Below are 23,334 nucleotides of genomic sequence, written 5' to 3'. Positions count from 1 at the left end.
TCACCCTCATTTTTCTCTTAAGATATTATCTTTACTCTGGTCTAGCTCCTCCTTGCTCAGCAGTGCCAGACTTGGAACATAGTGCTTTACCTGCTGCCTTACCAGTGCCGACTGGAGCAGCAGAATCACTCAGTAAGAATTAGAGGCTATATTTCTGCTTATAAACTCCAGCTGCACATGTAGCTTTTTAAGGGAACGTATCATGATCGGATAACAACCGTTAGATCCCTTTTTGCGGGTCTGTACCAGACCAGCTGTTGTTTGTTTTCCGTATGAAGTGGATTTCTCCAGCCTACAGGTAGCACCATGTTTCCCCCTGTGCAGTAGAATCCTACTTTTTTTGTACCATATCCCCAGCTTCTTAAGTTTCATTTTCACTTCAAATATTCTTGAGTCCTCTTCTAGCTTGATCTCACTTGCAGATTTAATAAACCTGTTCTCTTATCTCATCCTCAGGCTGCACATGAAAATATGATACAGAACCAGACTTGGGACAGACTTGCGGAGCACCTTCCTAGATCGCTCCATTCATTCAGACACTGAGTCAGAAATAGCTGTTCTCCTGATGCAGATTTTCTGATCTCTAGCAACTCAGCGCCTGCTCTATAAAAATTTAATCTGTGGACTCTTTCCCTGGTTTGCATATGAGAATACCATCTGAGATGGTATTAAAAACCTTACCCAACCATCGTCTTTCTCTGAAGTCTGTTATCCTGTCATGGAGAGAAATCAGATATCAACAACCAGTGCCTGGGATGAAATTAAATTAGGTCTAGCTCACTTGAAAGCATCTGTTCTATCAAGTTATTCCTTCTCTACTAGAAGGTGGACTCTTAATTTTTTCTTAATTATGTTTACTTTGATAGCCACCTGATTGCAACAGGCTCTGAAATAATTATACCTAACCATCAGGCCTCTCCACAGAGCATGTCATAGCATCCCCTCATATTCAGTAGGTCTTTGGGTTTGATTCCATAACTAAAGTAATTAAAAAAATCATTTCTCACTACAGGTCTTACTGTTACATTTTGTATAGATCATTTCATGACATACTTTTTTATTTTGTTCCTTCATATTAACATTTTTCTACTTATCTTTTTAATTTAGCCCAGATTTTTCTTCTGCATCCCCTTTTTTCAGGGGAAAGTACATATTCTAAAAATTCATCAAGGCTGTTCAACAGGAAAAGCATAAAAAACTATTATCAATATTAGACTTCCTGGTAACTTCTTTTGTGGACTTAAACATTTATTTTCTAACATGGATAGCATAGCCAGAACAACAACACTCCCCCTCCCCCCCCCCAAAAAAAAGAAGAAAACAACACAAACAAAAAAAGTGAAACCAAACAGAAAACAAGGAAAGGAGGAGCATAGAAGGAACCTTATGATTATGTTTACCTGCTCTTAAACCCATGAAAGAAACCCTGAAAAATAAAGCAGCACTTTGGAGGATTTTATTCGGGTGTTCTCACGCCTGTGATATAGACAGAGCTGTGGAAAGACAGTGCAATGGACGTTCTGCAAGACAGGCACAGTGTTAAAGTAAAACTATGGAAATCCCAGAAATGTACTAGCCCCAAGAATGAGAAACCAGAACCATCCTTCCAAGGACAGGTAACTGGGATTGACACCTGGCAATCTGCTGCCACTCTCGACTGTTCTTATGCTTACGCCCAGCCCTGCACAGGTGATCTTGCTCGCTCTGTATGTCTTCCAGACCATAAAGGTGTGCGTAACTTCTCCTGGGACTGGTTAAACATTATAAAGGTATTGCTTTCTACACCGTTCTTATTAATAGGACCATCTGTACACAAGAGGTATGCCAATATTAAATTAATCTCTATATTTTCAGGACAGTTTGGGGAAGCTGAGAAATCACTTCCCTGAAATTATACAATCCCAGAATTCTATAGCAAATTCAGAATTGCACCACTTTGTCTTGGGCTCCAGCTAAAGCTGTTAACCAAAAGCATCATGACTCTTCTGAGAAATGTCGTTTGTCTTTTGTTGTTGTTTTTTTTTTTTTTCCCCTGAGATGAGCTGTGCTGATCCCAGGACTACTCAAATTTTCTGCCATTTCCTATAAGTGGTACTCATATTGAGACCTCAGGAAGGCTGAATCTTTGCATTCTCTATGATCCATGTAATATGCAACTCCTAATACTTGTGAATCTGCCTTTGTTGCAAAACGAATTTACTCTTTCTGCCAACATGTTTACAACAAAGCATGAAGTTGTGGGCTTTACTCTTTCACAGTCCAGTTGGCTGTATGAGACTTGATCTATAATTCACACTGCTGTGTATTCTAGTACCATTTTTATTTTTTTTCACGATACTTTGCACAATTTTGTTGCATGCTTTCTTCTTATGTAACTATTTGGCACTAGTCTACAACTTCATTTTTCTCCATTCCAAGTTAGTAACCCATTCACATAATAAATCTTTCTCACTTTTTTTTTGACAGAATAAAAGCTCCAGGCATAAGAAGTTTCTCTTCTAAAATTTTAGTTTATATTCCTCCCCTGTTATGCTAATCTCCAATTTTTCTTAAACATGCTATGCTTTGTAGATCACACAAATCTATAAAGCAAACACATTGAAGAAGAACGTATGCTCCATATACAGGTTTGTTATGCTAGATGAGATACTCCGCACCATTTTATAGTATGTTACAGTTTCTTGGGGATAGAAATAAATGCCTGAGGCATGGTCAAAGCTTTCAGCCTTTGCTCTGGCGTTTTCAGCACTTGATTTTTCATCTTCGTGATTGCATTAATGCTATTGTCTTGTTTATAATAACAGTAACAATGTTATGATAATCACATCCCCTATTTAAGCAAAGTGAAGCAATATTTTCGGTAATAAAACAAAGTAAAGCAGTTACTTATAGAAGAGGGAAGAAGAGAAGGCTACCTCTGGCAAATATGGCAGCGAATATTTTATATTAGGAATGACTGTCTTATCAGGAGAATATATTTACCCGAATGGGAATTCAGTCAGGATAAATATTTGTTCTGGGCTAAACTCTCTGGTTCAAGCCTCATGTATCATGGAAAATTGAAATAAGTTTTATTCTCAGGGTGAAGACTTCACTTACTTTTTTTTTTTTTAATTTGTGTCCATGCAAAGCCAGGACTCAGTGTCAACATTCAAAGGGTCTGAAGGCTTCAAACTCGATCATACTTGTTGTGGTTCCTTCCTTCCCCTGCCTGATTTCCTCTGACAATAGGGAGGCCCACTGTGTTACAGGAAGACCTTTATTCCTTACCCATTGACACCACATCGTATATTAATTATACATTTACTCACTCTTACCGCTTCTCTGCTACTGATCCTTCACCCTCGTTTGCAACGTCAGAAAGCACGCAGTGTTAATGAAAACAATTCTTTTTGGCATTCTCATAGGTTCCAGGCTCACTAAGGAGCTCCTTAAGCAAATAGATATTTAGGGCACTTTCTATTACAATACTAGCTAAGCGATAAAGTGTAATTAATATTATCAGTATGTTCTGGGGAGGGGGTAATGAGTTAATGCAAATCCTCTATGATCTATCATACATAATGTTATTTTAAGTCACGGATACTTTTCTCAAAACATGTCCTTATCTGAGAGGGAAGAAAGAGTGAGGAGTGTCAGAGTGTTATCAAGGAGCGATTATATCGCTGCTCTGTGTTTCTGTTTTTCCATCTATAAAATGGTAATGTCTTTTCCCCCAGAAATTTTGTGCATTTTTAATTAATCTATCTAAAGAGTTTTGACGTAAACAGAAGAATGGATTTACTTACCGCTTCCACTTCAGTTTCTGTGTTCCTCTAATTTATATGGCATTTGCATCTCACAAATGTTCTTTTTTCGCCATTCTCTTTGAACTATCATCCCACCTGTCAAGAAAAATTCTTAAACTATGCCCTTGCCATTGGAAATTCCAAATTTTCACTCTGTAATGAATAGCTGTGATTACCAAGAGCATATTCTCAGATATTCACCAGAATAGCCTTATGCATCATCTGCGCATGTAAAACGTTCCAATATTTTGCAGTAATTCAAATGAGCGAAGCTGTTTGCCAAGGAATGCTTTAAGGGTTTATAAATGGAGTGATACTTAATATAGAAGTGACTTAAGTACATTTGTAGTGTTCATACAGAAGGCTTTTTACTTTTTGGAAATCAGTATGGCTGAAAGAAAACATAAAGCCAAAGTAGAGCCACTTTTCTTTTGATTGGAGGAGTTGTATAAATCACAGCCCTAGGAATGCTGAGCATCCCTTCAGAAACACTTTGTATCAAGGTGTTGATGTTCGGCACCTTTGAGGACTGAGAGACCTATTTCAATGGGATTTATCAGTATTTAGACAGCCTCAGGAATTGGCCCAACAATAATAAAAGAATGACCTTATTTTTAAATTATGGTTTCTAGCAGTAATTGTGTTCTTTAAATTGTTTTGCCTTTAACTAGTTTTTTTACATTTAACTGTTGCTGGCATAATGCTAAGACTAATATTTTTTGTGCTTTTTTATCACTGTTATGGATGTCTGTCTTTTTTAGAGAAGAAAGGCTGTTCCTGTTGTGTTGTAACTGTGCTTATGCCATTTCTATACAGGAATCAGAGGGGAGAGGGATGAAAGGAATATCTGATCTAAAATTTTCTTGGACAACATAGTCCCTTCTTCACTGGCCAGAAGTGATCTGGTCAGTTTTGAAGGCAGATCTTTTTCAGCTTCTGGATGGGTTTGCTTTCAATGAATAAGGGCCGCGGTTTTTTGATTCACCAGTTCATGTACTGATAATTTGCTTTTACTGAAAAGTAAAAGAGGGAAAGGGAATGGCTTTTCAGCTCTCACCTTTGAATGATGCTTATGTAGTACTGAATTTAACTACTGTTTTTATCCAGATGGGGTTTTGGATGAGAGTACAGTGTGAGTGAGAAGTCAAATTGCATCCCTTGATCTGTTTGTTGAAAAGATATCTGTTTTCTATTACCGGTCTTAATGACTATCCTCCAAGATTTCTGAAACACCCCAGAAACTCAAATTATAATAGCAGGAGCATTACAGCTTGTGCAGACTGCTGCCGTCCAAGATGAGAAAACTTTGAAATTGTTCTAGGGGTTGGGCATTCCATTCAGATAATTCTCTCAAAGCCTCTTCTTAATAAAGGTCCTACTGAGTGGGATCAGAGGTCCCACCGTCCTGGGAACCTGTCTCCAACAGTGGCCAGTAGTAGATGCTTAGTATTGTGCACAGAAAGTCATGATGAGTAACAAAGAGACCACCCTTATGTGAAGATCCATGACTGGACTTTACTGCTAGTCTAATACTGTAACAATCTAATCAAATATAACAACCACTTATTTTTAGTCCGGTTACAACAACACTGCCACTTATAATCCAAATTTCTTAATTCTATTAAAGGCCTTTAGTAATATAATAAAATTAGCAGTATCTGCCCTTTAAGCTCTCACCCTTCCAGTGGATTGTTACAGAGAGTTTTCAGTGTCCTGAGTCTTTGCAAAGAGGAATAGAGTGCTGAAGGTTCATTCCTTGGGTTTGCTCAGAGATACTTTCTCATGCTCCCTGGTTTCAACAGGGTTAGTAACACTATGGTTACTTAGGTTTGGTACATCTTATTGCCATGATTCCTTTGGAAGCAGAAGAACTACACAGTTGCACAAAGCTAAGCAAAGATTAAGCTAAAACAAGTTAGGTACCATCATATATAAAACAAGCTTAAAACTACACTACAGGCAGAGGTCACCTGGAAGCTGAGTAGTTTTGCTGCTACAGCTGTGACAACCTGGACAATAGCAAAAGAAACTTTTCACGTATGTTTTTGTAGCTACACTTAAAACCAACTTGAAATACCAGATATGCTGGGTCATAAGGCTACAGCAGGAAGACGTATAAAAATTGGACAAAATGTGTAGACATACCTCCTCTGACTCCCCTTTCAGCCCTCAGTAATTCGTGGCTGTGAAAAACAACTGCTCAGGAACTTTCTGAAGGGAAGGTTGTTTCTGAGCCTAATAGCCACCAGCACATTCTCCTCGCCAGACCACAACTTTCTCAAGTTGCTTCTGAATCATTGGCAAGATTTAGCATTCACAGCATCCTTCAGCAAAGAGTTCCACACCTTGCCTATGCACAATATAAGGAAATATCTCATTTAAATCAGGACAATTTCTCCAATCTATATTTAGTATAAATTCTACAGCTTTTTGATTCAGACCTGAAAACTGATGCAAATGAAACACATGTGCCTGAAAGGTTTTCCAGTTCTCCCTACTAAACCCTGTTAGCCTAATAAAATAAATGAGGGTAAGATCAAATAGAGTCTGTGGAAGAATAATATGTTTAAGTCCTGATTTCTGGTATACCGTATCCTCTGTCTTTTTTTATACGGCTAAAGATCATTAGCCTTATAAAAAAAAAATGGTGCAAGTCATTATTTCCTACCAGACCTGTGAATTTGGTAATGAACAGGACACATGCATGGCTACTTCAGGGAGAACGGCAGAAAAACACCTCCCTAGCTTAATTAGGTATTGATAGCAGACAAAACAAGTACTGATCTCCCTACAACCTCATAACGTATTACTGTGACCTTTCTTAATCAAAATACTTGTGCAGCTTTTATAGATTTTAATTTTTTCCCAAGCAGTCAATGAATGGAACATGTTTAATTTTAAAAGGATCAGCTTTTCACAGATCCAGAAAACTACTGTATTTCTCTTCTGCTTAAAATGTAAAACTACAGTGGAAGAGCAAAACCAGGATATCATAGCCTATGAGCTAGGAATCATTGCAAAAGTTTTTGGTTTGGGTCAGTTTTTTTTTATTTTTTTTCCAATTGAGCAAGCTATCATTCTCCTTTCCTTTGGATATTTTCAAATTTGCAGACCAACACAATCGGTTTATGAATTAGATAAGATTGCATTAGAATTTTTCCTCTTGCTTTTAGTATTTCAGCATGACAATTATGAACACTTCATGCTTTGCTCCTGGGAATTCTGATTGCCTTTTGAAATTTGCACTTGTACTTAAACTTACACTTACAAATTTTACTCTTTTCTAAATGTTTGAGCTGCCTAGAAAATGGCCAATTTTTGGTTTTGTGTTTTTTGGGGGGTTGTGTTTGGTTTGGTTTTTTTTTTATCTGCTTCACTATGAAGGACCTCTTTAAAGCACTCTCTTAATTGTCTTATAATTGGATATTTTTTGCAACCAGAAGATTTTATCCTAATTTTATTCTTTATTAGATTACCTTATAATTCTTATCCTTTTCTATATATGTTGATAACTTTCCAAAATACTCCTACACTACTGTCACAGCTGTCTTTGAGTATTGTCTACCAAGTCATGCAAGCACTCTTGTATTTCTTCATCAGTCTATTGCCCTCTTTTCACTTTACTTGTCAGCAGGAGACAGATGCAGGACTTTGGACAAATGTTCCGAGTTTCATATTGATCCTTAACTGGTTTCCTGTATCTGTTATCAAGCTGTTGCTTGTTCTTTATTCTTGAGTCTACTTATTTGTTTATTCTGTGACTCTTTCTACCCTATCTTTCAAAGTAAAAGTAGTGACTTGCTCGATAAATGCTATCTGCTTTCCAAAGCTTCAAACTTTTTGTTAGATAGTACTTGGTATAGTCCTGTATATATTTTATATCCTTAAAATATTTCTTTATCAGGTTTGTTATGTTTATTTTGCTGCCTTTAGCTGCGTATAAGTTTTAGATGCTACATTGTTTTGAATCAATAAGTATATGGCCAGTCTGACTATGCACAACCTCACTACTGGATGATCACACACGTATGAATGCACATGTAATAAAACACATTGTTAGTGAAAAATCATGTCAATAGCTAAATTACTAGCATCACAAAGAATTTACTCCTTCATGATCAAAAGAAAAGGGTTGGGTTTTTTGCAGTCAGAGACCTACATGGAAATTTAATTTAAATCCATATAGCAAGTATGATATTAGGAGCTTATAATGAAACAGTACTTTATAATAAAATACAAGAACGACATAATTTTGATAAGAACTGCCATAATTAGTTATGACTAACTCTTACCTCTTTCCCACAAGGATAAAAGTCATAAGACTGTCCATACTGTCTTGCACAAGTTCCTGCCTATCAGTAGTGAAGATTACAGAAGGCACATAAGAACAGGATATATATAGGAGAATGCTCCCACTGGCTTAACTACTTAGTTTCTATGGATCAACCTGTTTGGGTCTTCTCTAGCAAGCTCTTCTACCCAGATTATCATTTTTAATAGCCCTTGATTAACTAATTACTTGATTTTTTTTGTAGTCCATTTTTAATGAATTTATACTTGGTTTCCGTAACAGTGACTATCAGCGAACACCACAATTACGTTGTGGGATTTTTTTGTTCTAAAAATAAATGTTTCTTTGCTTTAAGCCTGCCGTATGACAGTTTTACCAGGTGTGTGTTACTTTTTGCATTACAGAAAATAACGAATGGCCATTCTCTGCCCTCATAGCTTTCATATTTCATAAGTTTCAATCAGATTGGGAGGATATGTCCTCTTTTGAACAAAGTCCTGTTACATTGAGTGTCTACTCCAACTGCGATCATCATCCTTTTCCATATCTTTTCAAGTTCAATGCGTTTTTTGGGTTTTTTTTTTTTTGAGATGGGAACTGTGTAGAGTAAACAAGGCATGGGGTATTGATACATGAATGTATACATTAACATAATTGCTAGGGTTTTTTGTCCCTCTGTGTATTATTTTGAATTACCTTATACATAAAAGCCTATCATTTCTTCGTTCAGGAAGCACTGGTTGTGCCCTAAGAGTGAAAATGAGGTAGAGTAGAAGTATTCTGTCATACTAGTGTAGCGACAGTTGTTAAATATCATTTACTGTAGTAAGCATAATCTAATCACAATAGTCTAATGTTCACCTAATTAGCATGGCTTCAAGAGCAGTTCATTAAGTGTTTTTTTCAAAACTAGCATGGGTGGTTTCCCAGTAACAATATAAATAACTCATCTATCCAATAAACATGCATCTGAGAAGCATGAGACTGACAGTATTGATATAAAATGCATGATCAAGGTTATTCTGTTTTTAACCTAAAAACCTCATGTACTGGATGGTTTCTTATGGCTGTGAGATTGACCACTGTATTTTAACATATAATAGAAAACAGTTAGTACAGTCGTGTAAGTTCTAAATAGTTGCCTATTAAAACAATGGAGACAGACTCTTCTCAGTGCTGCTTAGTGAAAGAACAATACGGCACAAAATGTAAAACAAATTTGGTTTAGAAAAATCTTTTTTACTGTAAGGGTGATCAAATATTGGAACACGTTGCCCAGAGAAGTTGTGGAGTCTTCATTCTTGCAGATATTAAAAAATTACCTGGACTTGGTTCTGAGCAATCTGCTGTAGTTGACCCTGCTTTGAGCAGGGAGATTGGACTAGACGATCTTCAGAGGTCCCTTCCAGCCTCAACTGTTCAGTGATTCTGTGAATTCTGTGATTCTGTGAATTCTGTGATTCTGTGAATTTTCTTTCTTAGGGCAACTAAGATGATTAAGGGCTTGGAGCATCTGCCTTATGAGGAAAGGCTGAGAGAGCTGGGACTCTTTAGCCTGGAGAAGAGAAGGCTGAGGGGAGACCTTATTATGGCGTACAAGTATCTAAAGGGTGGGTTGAAGGAGGATGGAGCCAGGCTCTTTTCAATGGTTCCCAGTGACAGGACGAGGGGTAATGGGCACAAGTTAGGACACAGGAAGTTCCGTTCAAATACACGGAAAAACTTCTTTATGGTGAGGGTGACAGAGCACTGGCACAGGCTGCCCAGGGAGGTTGTGGAGTCCCCTTCCCTGGAGACTTTCAAGACCCGCCTGGACGCAGTCCTGAGTAATGTGCTCTGGGCAATCCTGCTTTGGCAGGGGAGTTGGACTAGATGATCTCTAGAGGTCCCTTCCAACTCTGAAAATTCTGTGATTCCGTGATTCTTTCAATCCTGGGGAGACAGAAAGCCCCTGTGAAACAGATAGGCCTTTGGTACCTTAGTTTTTGAGATCTTGATCTCAAAAAATGAAAAAAAAATTACACAAAGACTCTTAGTGATAAGATGGTGCTCAAATATCTGAGTGATTGCTATAGCAGCCATTTGTAAGCTTCTGTTCCAAATACACATCAGCAGTACTCAGTTTTATATCAATCAGCTGGTTTGAAGAGAACTTCTAAAGTTGAAATATTTTGTTGATTAATATCAATAACTTTTCTCCAAAACGACAAGACCTGGTAAACCTCACATTCTCTAAAAGAGCTTTCTCAACATGAAGTAGGCCTCACTAGCAAGGCAAAGGGCTGGGCTGCGTTTGCCAACGAAATTTACTCTACAGCTCCCCATTCCTTAGCTGCAGCTGGAGTACGATTAAGCTGTGCTTTCAGCCCACAATCGCAATGTTTAAGGTGTGACGTGGTGCTAGGACCTGACTCAGCCCACACACCCAAAGCCCGCCTTCAGACAATCACTCCAGCCTCCTGAACCCTGGCACCCCAGTCTATATCGCTCATCCAGTACCACTGGATTTCATGGTCAGAGTGACTTCTTGTCCTCAGTAGCAGTGCAGTCCCTCCTGCCTTGCTCCAGAAGTAACACTTCCTCCAAAATCTTGGGATCCATCGCTCTTGGCAGAACTCCCCAGACTTGGGCCCTGGAACGTTACCAATTCTTACAACTTTCTGCCATCAGCTGGGTGTTCTTATGAAATATGCAGCTGAAAACATTACCTCTCACTGCTTCACGCGATTCTGGAAGCCATCTGTGGTTGACACGTTTTTACTAAGGTCGCTAAGTAGCTCAGCAGAGGTCTGTTTGAAAGCAAGCAGTGCCAGCTCCAACTCCGAAGGGAGAACGTGGCATTTGTCTGTCAGAACATGCTGAAGCTGTGGAGAAGGAGAGGAAGAAATGCAGGACCTCTGCAGGAATGGGAGAGACAGTACAGCTCTGGAAAGTGAGAAAATCATGGACAAAATTTCCCTGAGATCCAAATCTGGAATGATGTCCAACTATTCTGTAGTTTCGTGCTTAGGTCCAACACAATTTAAATATTAACTTGTTGATAACATTTCCTAGAGTATTCCTCTCTTGGTCTAAGCAAAATAGTAACCGATCGCCATTAAATAAATAATAGCACAATAATTATAAAAACACGAATCCAGATTGACTTCCTTAGAGCCAAGAAGACTATAAAATTAACAGCAGGAAATGTTTCATTTAGGAAAAATACTGGTCATTGCATCTTGCAAAATCTTATTTCACAGATTAATTCCGGGTTTTCAAAAAGTCTCACAGAAGTCCTGGAGGTAACATGTATAGACTTCTGTTTGCTTTTAAGTATTTCCAGAACTGGGATCATATCTTGAATTTTTCAAGATTGTACCATTAATTTGCACTGTCATTTGCAGCCCCTGTTAGGAGGGAGCTTCCTTTAAAATAACTATGACAGCTACTGAGGGGAAAACTGAAACGATGACAGAGATTTGGCAAAAATGTCTTTTTAGATACATATGAATATGGCTTTCTTTGACATGAATGCCGTTGCATATATTTATTTATTTTAACTGCTCATTTCATATGTAGATTTATATGTTTATGTTCTGCAGTATGGGTTAACCTGATTAAACTATATAGGTCAGTAGGTATCATGTATCAGTTTTGACTGTTGCAATAATTTTGACAGGTTGCATAGTTACAGTTTTGCTTTAGGTGCATTTTGTTTTGCTTTCAGTGGATTGTGCAGATGGAGCAAAGATCATAATAAAACATCTAAAAAAAAATAATCTTACCATTTATATGGCTTCGTTTTTGCAGGGAGAATATATAGATTGTGTTGTGTAAGTCAGTGGTCTTTGAATCAATGATCTTGTCCTGTATTCAGAGAATCAGTATCTTTTTTAATCAATTAAAATGATTGGAACATCATATGCCCCAACTGAATGAGACTGAAGAATAATCCAGTCCAATAACGTGTCACTGGGGGGAAAGAAAAGCCACATTACGGTTCAGTGGAAGATGCAAGAAGCCCCTTGTAATATAATCTGCCTTTCATGGTTTTGCCTCATCTCTGTATCTACTGCCTTGCACTGACACTACTGATGAAGCAATAGGACCAAGATTCCTTGTAACTTATGTTATTATTGATGATCAGCAGACTTATTTTGACAACCATATAAAACCAAATCCATTCTGTCACTCTGATAAATTCATTTTCTTAAAAGCCTTCCATGACAGAGTTCCACAAATTAACTACAGGCTGTGTGAAATAACATATCCTACTCACTAATTTTGCATTTAATTCCTTTAATTTTTCAGTCTACCTTTTTTTCTTAAGAAAACAGATAAAGAAAACATAAGATTCCAAGCTGTCTTTTCTAAAGTTTTCATTTTACGTGCATTTGCTATGTTCCCTCTTATGTTTTCATTTCTGTGGATAACAGTCCTATACAGTTGCTAAATAGAAGAAACTTTTCCTTGTTGTTTTTGATTATTCATGTTCTGAAGAATTTGTCTCTAGTTCTGCAATATTTTTATGAGATCGGGTAAGTAGGGTAATAGGACTCACATTGAAGCTGTATGATTGATCAATATAAAGGCATTATTGTATGTTCTAAATTATTCATTATCCTATTCTTTATGCATTCTAATGCTGTAAAAGTGTTTTGACTGTAGTCATATATTGAACAGGTCTTTCCTGAGCTGCCTATGGTACTAGTCTTGAGTTTGTCCAGTTAATTTGGAATTTTATAAAACTGCCTGAGTAGTTTTAAATTTCTGAAGACTTTTGTTCCTTTCCTCCCACCTTCCCTAGATCTCCTATTTGAAGGCAGATTATCTGGAAGAGTAGATGATTTCCTAAGCAATACTACTAAGTTTGCACAAGTGTGTAATTGGAGGTTAATGCCTTGAAACTGGAAAAGTATGATATAGAAGTCAAATTATAACCGTGAGTATATGGAACAGCATGATCAAAAAAGGAAAGGGCAAGGTAGAAGCAGAGAGAAAACTAATGCATCTCTGCATAATTTTACATTCATCCCATGCTTTTTGCAAGAAGATGACTGTGGGAATTGTCGTCAAGTGTTTGACCCACACTACTCAGATAATAACAGGTGGTACCAAAGCATCTAAAACACTGATCTACGTTTTGCTTCAATCTTTAATAAAAAGGTTATCTATGGTCAGATGACAAATGTAGTTACCATCTGTGAAGAGAATGGGGAAGAAGGGAGTTTACTGAGGTATTTTCAGGTCACCTGGATCTCGAGTCGTTCCTTCAGTAATCTCAGAACTTATTCGTACTTAGTCTTAAAAGTTTATGGAGTCTAAGTGCGGCTCAAAGTTAGATACTAGCTTCAAAAAGGGGGAGGAAGAAAAGTAAAAGAGCACAAGGAATTATAGATCAGTCAGACTGTAATTTCGCACCTTAAGTAATAATGTTAAACACCTCAAGCATGTCTGTATCTGACTCAAAAGTGAATTTCAGCAGCTTCCAGATGTGTGAAATCAAATATATTTCTGTAGGAAACTGTCGTTTTCTGAAGAGCAACAGTAGCACACAGTTGCAGTTCTAAGGCTTGAGAGAGCAAGTACTGATAACTGAAGTCAGTAAAACGAATCCAGAAAAAATCAGAAAAAAATAGCAGTCTTCAGTGTTAAACAATAAGAAAAAGTCATGTATCCCTGATGGGGAAGTTAATGCTTTTAAGTAATTGCCCATGTAGATTTACTGTTTCTCAGCCTATGGGTTTCAAGGTTACAGGGAGTGCCAGGCCCCCTGCACAAAATTTAATCTCCCCTTCTACAATTGTTGACAAACCAGATGTATTGACGTATTGCTCTTCTGGCAGGGATGGCTCATAGGTTGGTGTCCCCCAAGAGCAGCACTAAGCAGGGCTTGTTGACCTGTCTTTGGCCACACTGCCACAGCTGAGCTCTGGAAGCGCAGTTTGGCTAGTGGCCATGTTTGGTCTTACCGGCAGGGCAACTTGCCCTGCAATCGCAGCTCAGCGTACGGTAGCCTGATGGACGTGGGCAGTGGCAGTACAGTGTCAAGACTATAGCAATGGGTTTGCTCTTCTGGGCTATTCTGGTGGCCAGCTGGTGAGGAGGGGAATCTGGCCACCACTTGTGGGCAGTGTATTTCGCTCAGGCCAATTGCTCTGGCTCTTTAGAGTGCTTGCTATGTTGCAGGACTGTGGGACTCAGCATCTCTTCCTTGCAATTTATTTCCTGTGGCTAGGGATGTCTTAGAGCTGAGTAGAGCAGCTGAGAGCAAAGGATCAGTCTCTCTTCTCCCTCTGCTGAGAGTTAGTCTGCATCTCTGAACAGAACACACATGCAGGATAAGAAAACAAGGAAGGGATAATGAAGGAAATGGAGGGTGATGGAAACTGATGGAGCCTGAGTGGAATGCAGGGAACAGGAGCTTCTCCTGTATCTCCTGTTCCTATTTATCGCTCTCCCTAGGACCTATCACAGATCCCTTGACACTAGTAAAAAGCTGTGGTATCGCAGAATCACAGAACAGTTGATGCTGGAAGGGACCTCTGAAGATGGTCCAGATAGAAGTTCTCTAGTTTAACCAATCTGCTACTGGAAAGCGTAATGCCTCTGACACGTGATTGCGTTGATAAGCAGCTGTGGGCCTCAACCTTTTGTTCTGTGTTGGTTTGCTTCTCCAGAGGGATACAGCAGATGCTTAGATACCAGCTGCTCAAAGAACAAATTCTTTGTCATTGCTGGAGTCCCAAGGGTACGCAGAGGATAGTTTCTGACAATCTTAAGTGCTAACTTTGCTTTTTTTCCCTTTTAGAGAAAGAAGGTGGAATACATGGAGAGCTTTTTCTTTTTTTTTTTTTTTTTCTGAAAGCCTTTTGCTTTTCAACCCCAGATTATAAAATTTACTGTACTCTCCTTTTCCCTAAGGCACAGCAAACTTTCAGGTTGAGCCAAGCAAGGATTTCAGGCTACCTAGGGAAATTGGTTTCTAGAAACATATGGCATTTCAACTTTAGCAATGACATAATTGTCATTTGACTGTAATAATGTTAATTTAATTAAATGCATGCTGGGAAAAAAAAAGTGTTAATATGTTAGTGAAAAAGCAGAGCATTCAAATTAGAAGGTTGAATTCAGGTTTAGAAACTGTGCAGTTTTAATTACCTTCTCCATATATAGAATGGTGTAGTCGGTAATTACTTGACAGTATGGTATCTTTTCTCACTGGACCTTTGCATCAAACTATAGATATGCTTTAAGGACTGATGGGGGTTCGAAACACTAAGGTGTGGGGTGCTCCTAGCTGGAGTTTGAAGCATAAATTGAAAGATGCAGGTTTCTAGTTTGGAGAGGGAAAGTAGGGGGGGGTGAGTCCATCAGGTGGGTAGGAAAACAGAAATTCAAATGGAAATGTAATTTGGTACTCCCTCCTGCTCAGCTGTTGAAGCACCTTATGTCTGGTCTTTCAGAAGAGAGAGTTATGCTGAACTCTTCTGGAAAGGCATGAGATACCACTGGACAACCTTTGGGTTAATTAAGTTTTTGCTGTGGAAATTATAATTTTATTTCCTGAGAAATTGCAGGAGAGTAATATAATGAGGAATTAGTTGTTACAGGCATAAGATCTTACTGAAATAACAAACAAATGACATGATCGTCACAGTAAATTCTTTAGAATGGCCTTTTCTGTTGAAGTCCAGAGAGGCAGAAAGTAGTGGGAAGCCATTAAAGCAGCATCAGCTGGGGGAAGAAAGACAACCAGTACCTTCATCTGTGTTAACATACTGTGTGAGCTTCAAGTACATATGTGAGAGATCACCCTTGAGAGATCAAAACTCAGATGCCTTCAAATCCCAAATATTGCGATCTGCTCGCAAAAGAAGTTTTATACTGCAGTTTTGTTTTGTGTCTTGATTTTTTTAAAACTACCCTTGCTTATCCCACTATGTATGTGTGTGTGACAGTGAGGGTGGCCAACTCCACAATTTTTGAAGTGACTGCAAGTAAAGCCTTTTCATGTTGCAAAAATTCTCACACCCACCTCTACTAACTCCTTCCCGGCAATTAATTCTGCCAGAATGTTCTCCCCACATAGATTTGTGTTCATCCTTCAATCTTCTCTCTGCTGCTTCTGAGAGTTTTTCGCCTTCTCTCTCTCCCAGAACAGTGGGCGCAGTTGTAACTTTTCACTTCTTCCTCATCTGTTCCTTCTGCCCCAGCGAGCACTTCAGGGGAAGGAAGAGTGAAAGCCAAGGAGCTTTTCTGCCAGCTGAGAGGAACAGGGGGCAGGGAAGCTCAGGCCTCATCCTTGCTTCAAACCCCAGGAATCTAAGAAGTGCAAGTGTACAGACAGGGCTTCTGAGCTTTGTGTACTATTGGTTTCTCTGCTGTATTACACTGGTTGTTGATGCACCTCTTCTCCTTCTGGATAAATATGTGAAGAGTGGCAGAGAAAGAAGGCAGCATTAGGCATAAAGGGGTAATTTCGGTCTGTATTATCCAAGTTACCTGCCTTCTCTTCCACCTGACTAATGGTTATCCCTCTGCTCTAAACCTCTCATTTACTTAAGGAAGCACCAGTTTTGCACCTCTTGTATTACTCCCAGGTCCTCCTTGCTCCTGGCACTACTCCAGTCACCAGAAGCCACCCTTCGGATATTTAGGCCCAGTAGCTTCCATGTCGTTTTGGTCCCTTCCTCTCCATGGAGAGTATAGGCAGCCCTGCATCCCCTGGGAGATAAAGGATGTGGCAAAGAACAGCAGAGGCCAGTGAGTGGGGCAGAGAGGGCAGAGAGGGATTTGTCCTGCGGGAAGGGACATTCAGTGAGGCAGTGAGCTGGGGAAGAAGAACCGCGTTCGTGTGCTTACAAAACTGGTACATGCTGTGCGTGACAGATAGGTAACTTCACTGAGTTAACATGTCCAGTTTGTTTCCAGTGTCTGCTTTGTTAGGAGAACTAACAAATATTCCAGTTTGTTTCCAGTGCCTGTTTTGTTAAGAATAACGAAGTCCTTCAGAGCAAGGAACGCTGCAGAAAACGTCTGTTACGCTGTTTCCTGACTCGAATGTCTGTTTTTGACAAAAACCAAGGGATGGTTTTTAAAAAAGGTGATTCAGCCTGCGGGATAGGAACCCAGCGAAGCAGCGCTGCCAAGCCCTCCGCCCGTGGCAGTAATCTCAAAGGGATTTTCAAACCCGTCTCTCCCTCTTGCGTCGGGAGGTGCTGCCACGCACCCGCGGGAAGGCGCGGCGCCCCCCCCCGGGGCAGTCGGGCGGGGCGCGGGAGGCACAGACGGGGCGCCCCGCAGCGCCCCGCCGCCGTCGGGAGGGACACCTGGGGAAGCACCGGAGCCCTCCGGTGGCCCGGGGGCAGCGAACTCTCCCGGCCGGAGGCAACCGGGAGCCGGGCGGAGGGCGGCGGCGGGGCGCGGTGGCCGCGGCAGGTGGCTCTGCCGCCCTTCAGGCATCTGCCGGCGCCGGGGCGGAGGGGCACGGAGGCGCCTCCCGCTCCCGCCGCCGCCGCCGCCGCCGCCGCCCTTGGGCGCTTGCTCCGGGCTGCCGCCCGCTCCCCTCCCCGGCGAGGAGGAGCGAGCCTCCCGCCCCCACCTCCGCGGGAACCGGGCGAGGCGTGTGCGGTGCGGGGTGGCGCTTTCCGGAGGCGCACCAAGCCCCGGGCGGGCTACGCGGCCACCGCGGGCCGCCCGCCGCACCATGCCGCCGCCGCCGCCGCCGCGGCTCCTCCTCTCCGCCTCCCGCGCGGGAGCGCGCCCCGCTCCACTCCCCGGCTGCCTCCTGCAGCAGCAGCGGCGGCGGCGGCGGCGGCGGCGGCGGCGGCGCTGAGGGAGTTGCGCGGGCTGTGCCCGATGTGGCAAGAAGCGATGATGATGAGGAGGAGACGCCGCTACCTGCTGGAGCGGGCAGAGCAGGCGGGCGGCGGCGGCTGCGGGGCCAGCGGCGAGCAGTCCCGCTCCCGGGACTGGCTCTACGAGTCCTACTACTGCATGAGCCAGCAGCACCCGCTCATCGTCTTCCTGCTCCTCATCGTGATGGGCGCCTGCCTGGCCTTGCTCGCCGTCTTCTTCGCCTCCGGGCTGGTAAGAGACTCCCTCCCGGTCTGGGACCCGCTGCCGCCCGCCCGCCCGCGCGTGCCCGGCATCCCGCCCGCCCGCTGGTATCCCCGGCATCCCGCCGCCGGGCATCCCCCGCTGCCGCCCGCCCCGGTGGCATCCCCGCAGCCGGCGCCCTCCGCCGAGGAGAAGCGAGGCGAGGCGGGATGGGACGGGACGGGACGGGGCGGGCGAGACCCGGTGCTACCGTTCCTGCTCCTTCGGGGGGAAAGTTGGTGGCGGGAGGCGGCGGAGGGCAGCGGCTGCGGGACCCGGGGACACCCCCCGTCTTTCTCTCCCCTCCGCCCAAACTTTGCTGCCCGGTGTTTTGAGGCGACGCTGGAGCAAGAGGCGGCGCGGCTGGTGGGGCGAAAACTGAGTCAACAAGCGCATCGAGTTTAATTCACTTAATTCGTTGGCTCTGCTGCCTTCCAAACTGGCAGCTCAGCCGTATTGGCCTTTGCGTGGCAGCGCTTAAATAGCCGCAAAAAAAAAAAAAAAAAAAAAAAAATGCAGTCCGTACCAGTACCTGAAGTAACATTTTCATGGGAAGTAAGCAGGGGCTGTGCCCTCCTTGTTTCCCCCCGCCCTGCGCCGTCTCTCCCCCCCCCCCCCCCCCCCCCCCCCATTATACCGTTTTCTAGGATTTGACCCATTTTCTCAAGGAAGGTTTTTTTGGGCGGCGCAGCCTTCCTTTTTAAGGGAGGTGAAGTTTGGTCGGTGGGATGCCTTTTCTGCCTGTCCGTCGCGGGGGCTTCCAGCTTTCGGGAGGGGGTGGGGGGAAATGTGCCACAGCGGCAGGCGACAGTCGGTATCAATTTATCTCACCCAGAAATCCGTGGCGGTTTGCCCTTGCGTTGAACGCAAAGGAAAAGCTGCAGAGGGCAGTAAAATTCTTGCTCCTTACGGAGTTTTCCCGCTGTTAATGATTAGAGGCAGGCGGTTTGCATTACTGTATAGCTCTGAAGTAAAGAATGGGGATTTGAGGGGGTCTCTGACTTTTTATCTTTTTCTGTTTTTTTAAATCTTCTAACAGTCTTCTGGAAAGCTTAATGTTTATTGAATAGAGCTAGTGATCTCGAAGAGCGAGGATGAGTAGTTTAGTATAATCTAATGGATTCTGTTCTAGAGGCACTGCACATAGCAGCGTTTGTTTAAACAGAGAATCCTGCTTTCTCGCATGTTACGCCCAAACTTGTGTCTCAAAAACTGCAGGAACTGCTTGCAGGATTAGGTAAACTTAGAGTTAATTGCTGGTTTATTTCCTTTTAGTATTTGTATTAATTGCTTTTTGAGCTTTTCGTTTAAAGTGCTATTCCTGCTAAATACAGAACAGTTGTAAAATAGCTTATGTGAGGCCAATAATGGTGGTGCCTCACAATTCAGTTGTTTACCGCCTAAATGTTTCAATTTTGGAGCTAGGAGTACATAATACGGGTTCAACACCTTATCTCATTCTCATGTCTTAATTTGGGTGCTTGTCCATTAGGGCTGCAGGGACCAATGCTGGAAATGGATGTCTGTCAGATTGAGGACATAGATGTGGAGATGTACCCGATACTCGCCTACAGTCAAGGCGGCAGAACTTGGGCTGGACAGTGTTTAGCATTAAATTTCGTACCTTTCAGTCATGGTATGATCTACAACTTGTTTACAAGTTGCACATGCTTATTTTCATAATTTCATTTCTTGAGGTAAATCATTCACAATAGCAACGGTGGCATAACACTGGGCCCAGATCGGAGGACTGCTGAAAGTTATGGAAACAAAACTATGAGCTGGCTGAATCTCACCAGGCGTTACTACTTCAGAAAGAGTGAATTTTATAGTTCAGACTGCATTTGGAATTCCAGACATACCGGAAGAGGAAAAAAAATGCTTTTAAAACCTTTTTCCTGAGCCTTTATCTTCCTGTGGCTAACAACTGGACGGGCGAGTGGAGAGAGAGGTGGGGTTCATCCTTAAAGTTTCCAGTCAGCGGATGAAAGTAACTTGAGGCAGAGAGAAAGCTTGCCTATACGGACTTCCAGCCACAGGATGTTGGGCAAAATCCTTTGGAGCCCTGCCCAGAGTTTCACCTAAAAGCGTTTTATTATAGTCTAGCTCTGGTTGCATCTGTGCTTAAAATGTGCCTGAAGGTTTAGAGCTGTTTCTCCCCTACCCGAATAAAGAATACTCCTTTTATATAGCTGTGGAATCTTAGTAATTTTTTTTTGTGCCCGGTGGTATAAAAGGGGCAAGCAGTTATGAGTGTCTGAGCCCCAAGAGCCAATATTAATATCCTCGTCTTTATTTTGCACATCCAGTATGTATGCAATTGTTCTGACACAAGATTTAATTTTGTAAAGGAGGCGCGATGGAAGTGCAGGGGGATAGTTGTGTGCAGGTCTGTGCTGTGCATTTGAAGTTAAAGGAAATCTTTCTTAACAGTTGTTTCCTTTAGATTTCATGCAAAGCAGTTAAGATTTTGCTGAAAGTTACTTAAACCTGTTGTGGAAACAAAACTCCCAAATGGCTGACCATAACACTCAATTCGTGTTTCTCACTTGTACTTCAAAGAATCGGACGCTGTTCAGAAAAAATGGATGTTCGTGAAGCATAAGCCATTTTTATGTTCTAGGCTTTCTTAAAAAAAACTGGAAACCAATGGAAGTGAGAGGCTTTCCTTCTATTTTAATTTTTTATTTGCTTGTTAAAGTACATCACTCTGATGTCTGAGTTGCTTTTTTTTTTTTTTTAGCAGTGTATTCTTAAGTGTTCCCAAACACAGCCAACCGCACAGGGATGTATTCCACTTACTCAGCTATTTCAACCTGTCAGAATACGAGCTGTAGCCTTCCTGATTTCAGATGAAAAATTTATAAAAGCTGTTGCAAAATTACAGTAAACAAGATTACTTACAAAGTGTGCCTGGAAATCTGATTACTTTGCTTTCAGACAATGTACTGCTGTTGCTACCGAGAGAGATTTCTTGGGAGATTTTGCTTTTGTTTGTTTCAGAAAAATATTGTGATTTTGACCTTTGGAATTAAGCACTCTATCTCCTCAAACACTAGATAGAAGACTCCCAGAGCCTGCCTGAAAGATGACCATTCACAGCTCGGACTTTTAAATAGTGTAGTGATAGTATCAACCTTTGAATTCCCTGTGTCAAAGTATCCTTTGTATTGCTGTGTACCTGGCGTGAACTGAAAACTGGCAAAATGAGATCAGTCATCCATGTTTAGCTGCTGTTTTAATCAATAGAAAGTAAATTATTTTCCCAAACCTGGGAAAGCCTTCCAGTGCTTAGAAACGCCAGAGATCGGCTTAATTTTCTGTCTGGTTATTGTCTTGTTCTTTCAATATAATATGTAGGACAAACTCATTAGTTGCCCCCCTCTCTCTTTTTGGTACTAAAAACTTGTGACAATTTTTAGTGGTATCTAGAACAGGTTTGTCTCTGGCCAGGGCGCATCTATTATAACTGCAATTTGTAGGATAAAAACAAAAGCCATTTTAAAATTCATAATGTAACGTGAGTGTATCTGAAATATTTGCAGTTGTGATGTTTTGTTTCTTAAGCAGTTAAACAAAACTCTGGCTGAAAACAAGAGTGATGCCCAAATTTTACAATTTGTTGGAATGCCATAACTTTCCTTTACTCATGTATTTTCTAGTCAAAAAGAGTGCCCTGTCCATATATACAGGCTTCAAGAAAAACCTACAGTTCAGGGATATCAGAATCATTTAGCACAGATAAGGACCTTGTGGTGTAAGTGGGAGAAGACCTAAGTCTGTCAAGATATTCTCTCTGTCCCTTCGCCCAAAACTCAAGGTCCACCAATCTACTGCCGCTACATGCGCTACTTGCGCTTTCTTTTAGGCTGGCAAAAGCTTGCTCAAAGCCTGCAAGCCTGCTGTGCGGTTTTTACCTTTAACACTAGTCTGTAGTCCTTATCTGTCTCCAGAATCATCGCTGCTACATGTGACCTTGTAAAGGTCTTAAGGTGTGGTTGTCAATGTGTTGGCATCTGTTGATGTGGAGCTGCATGCTTCTTGATGGTATCGTTGGCCAAGTGGAGCATGTGTTGAATGAAAAGTGCTTCTACAATGTGGCATTCTGAAGCCTTCCCTCTTCTAAAGCACCATGAAATGGTTTTGCTTTAGCTGCCTAATGATTGTCTGTGATGATCCTCCCCAGCCACTTCTTTGAAGTTCCTGAAAAGTTCATGATCATGCTGGTAGGCTCAGCTATGATTCCAGAACCTTCTTACTGATTCATAAACCCAAGAAACAAAAGGTTGGCTGTACATGTATATTGCTGACCTGCCCAAATGCCTTCTGTACCAAAAGCGAGGGACTAGGCAATCAGTCTTAAAGGGGGAGTACAATTAAGTAGGGAGGTGTATGTGCAACACGGCAGATGTATAGTCTGCAGGAACTGGTTTTCTGGCATCAGACTGACTGAATTTACCTTCAGCTGATCCTGCAGTGGAAGCCAAGGTAGCTGCCTCATTCTGAAGGAGCACATTAAAACTTTTTGGCTGCCAACCTGGCTGGCGGGGAACTGTCTCGGCACAAAGAGCAGAGCATCAGAAGAGTCCTGTAAGCCTCCTGGGGCTTGAACTGGGAAGTGCCATTTCTTTGGGCCCTGTGTCAGAATGACAGCAAATCCTCCCTCCCTCTAATTGGTCTTACTTTGTCTAAAAGAAATCCTTGCTGCTTCTGATAAAAACTGGACATCAGCCAAAACCTTCCAGATTTCCATGATCAGAATCTCATCCTGAAATGGAGTGGGGAAAGTCTTCAAGTGTATGTGGAGAAAGTAGCTTTGGAAGACATGTTCCGTCATTCTCATCGCAGTGTCTCAGGGTGTCTTGCAGAAGGGTGTCTGCTGCATGCTTCTGGTGATGTTCTCATCAGTACTCTGGATCTGAAAGTTTCATCCATCCACACCAACAGGTCACCACACTGACATTGTGATGATGTTACATCCCTATTCATGAGATGCTCTGTTATAACCTGATTGTGTAGAATAGTACAGCTGTACTGTAAGCTCACAGTTGTATTCTAAGTTCACTTGTACTCTCAATTCTAGGAAGTCTTTTGAGATCAGCACTGTGTAATTTAAAGCTTTTTTGGTTCAAGAGCACCAACTGTCTTCCCAAAGTCAAGATTACCCAAGGT

At 41.8% G+C, this 23,334-nt stretch overlaps 1 protein-coding gene across 1 annotated transcript in view; it reads left to right on the top strand.

Annotated features, from left to right (window-relative positions):
- Positions 1-17,922: 17,922 nt before the first annotated feature.
- The window catches only part of ADCY2 (adenylate cyclase 2), a gene marked incomplete at its 5' end in the record, with an annotated part of 231,495 nt that continues 226,083 nt past the window's right edge, over positions 17,923-23,334 (top strand). The window contains one exon of the mRNA XM_082479253.1: positions 17,923-18,153. Coding sequence (XP_082335379.1) covers positions 17,923-18,153 — 231 coding nt within the window. The remainder of the gene's footprint in view (positions 18,154-23,334) is intronic.

This window comes from Vanellus vanellus (assembly GCF_965231255.1).
Source record: "Vanellus vanellus genome assembly, chromosome: 2".
Classification (NCBI taxonomy): domain Eukaryota; kingdom Metazoa; phylum Chordata; class Aves; order Charadriiformes; family Charadriidae; genus Vanellus; species Vanellus vanellus.
This window is presented reverse-complemented; position numbering and strand designations above follow the sequence as displayed.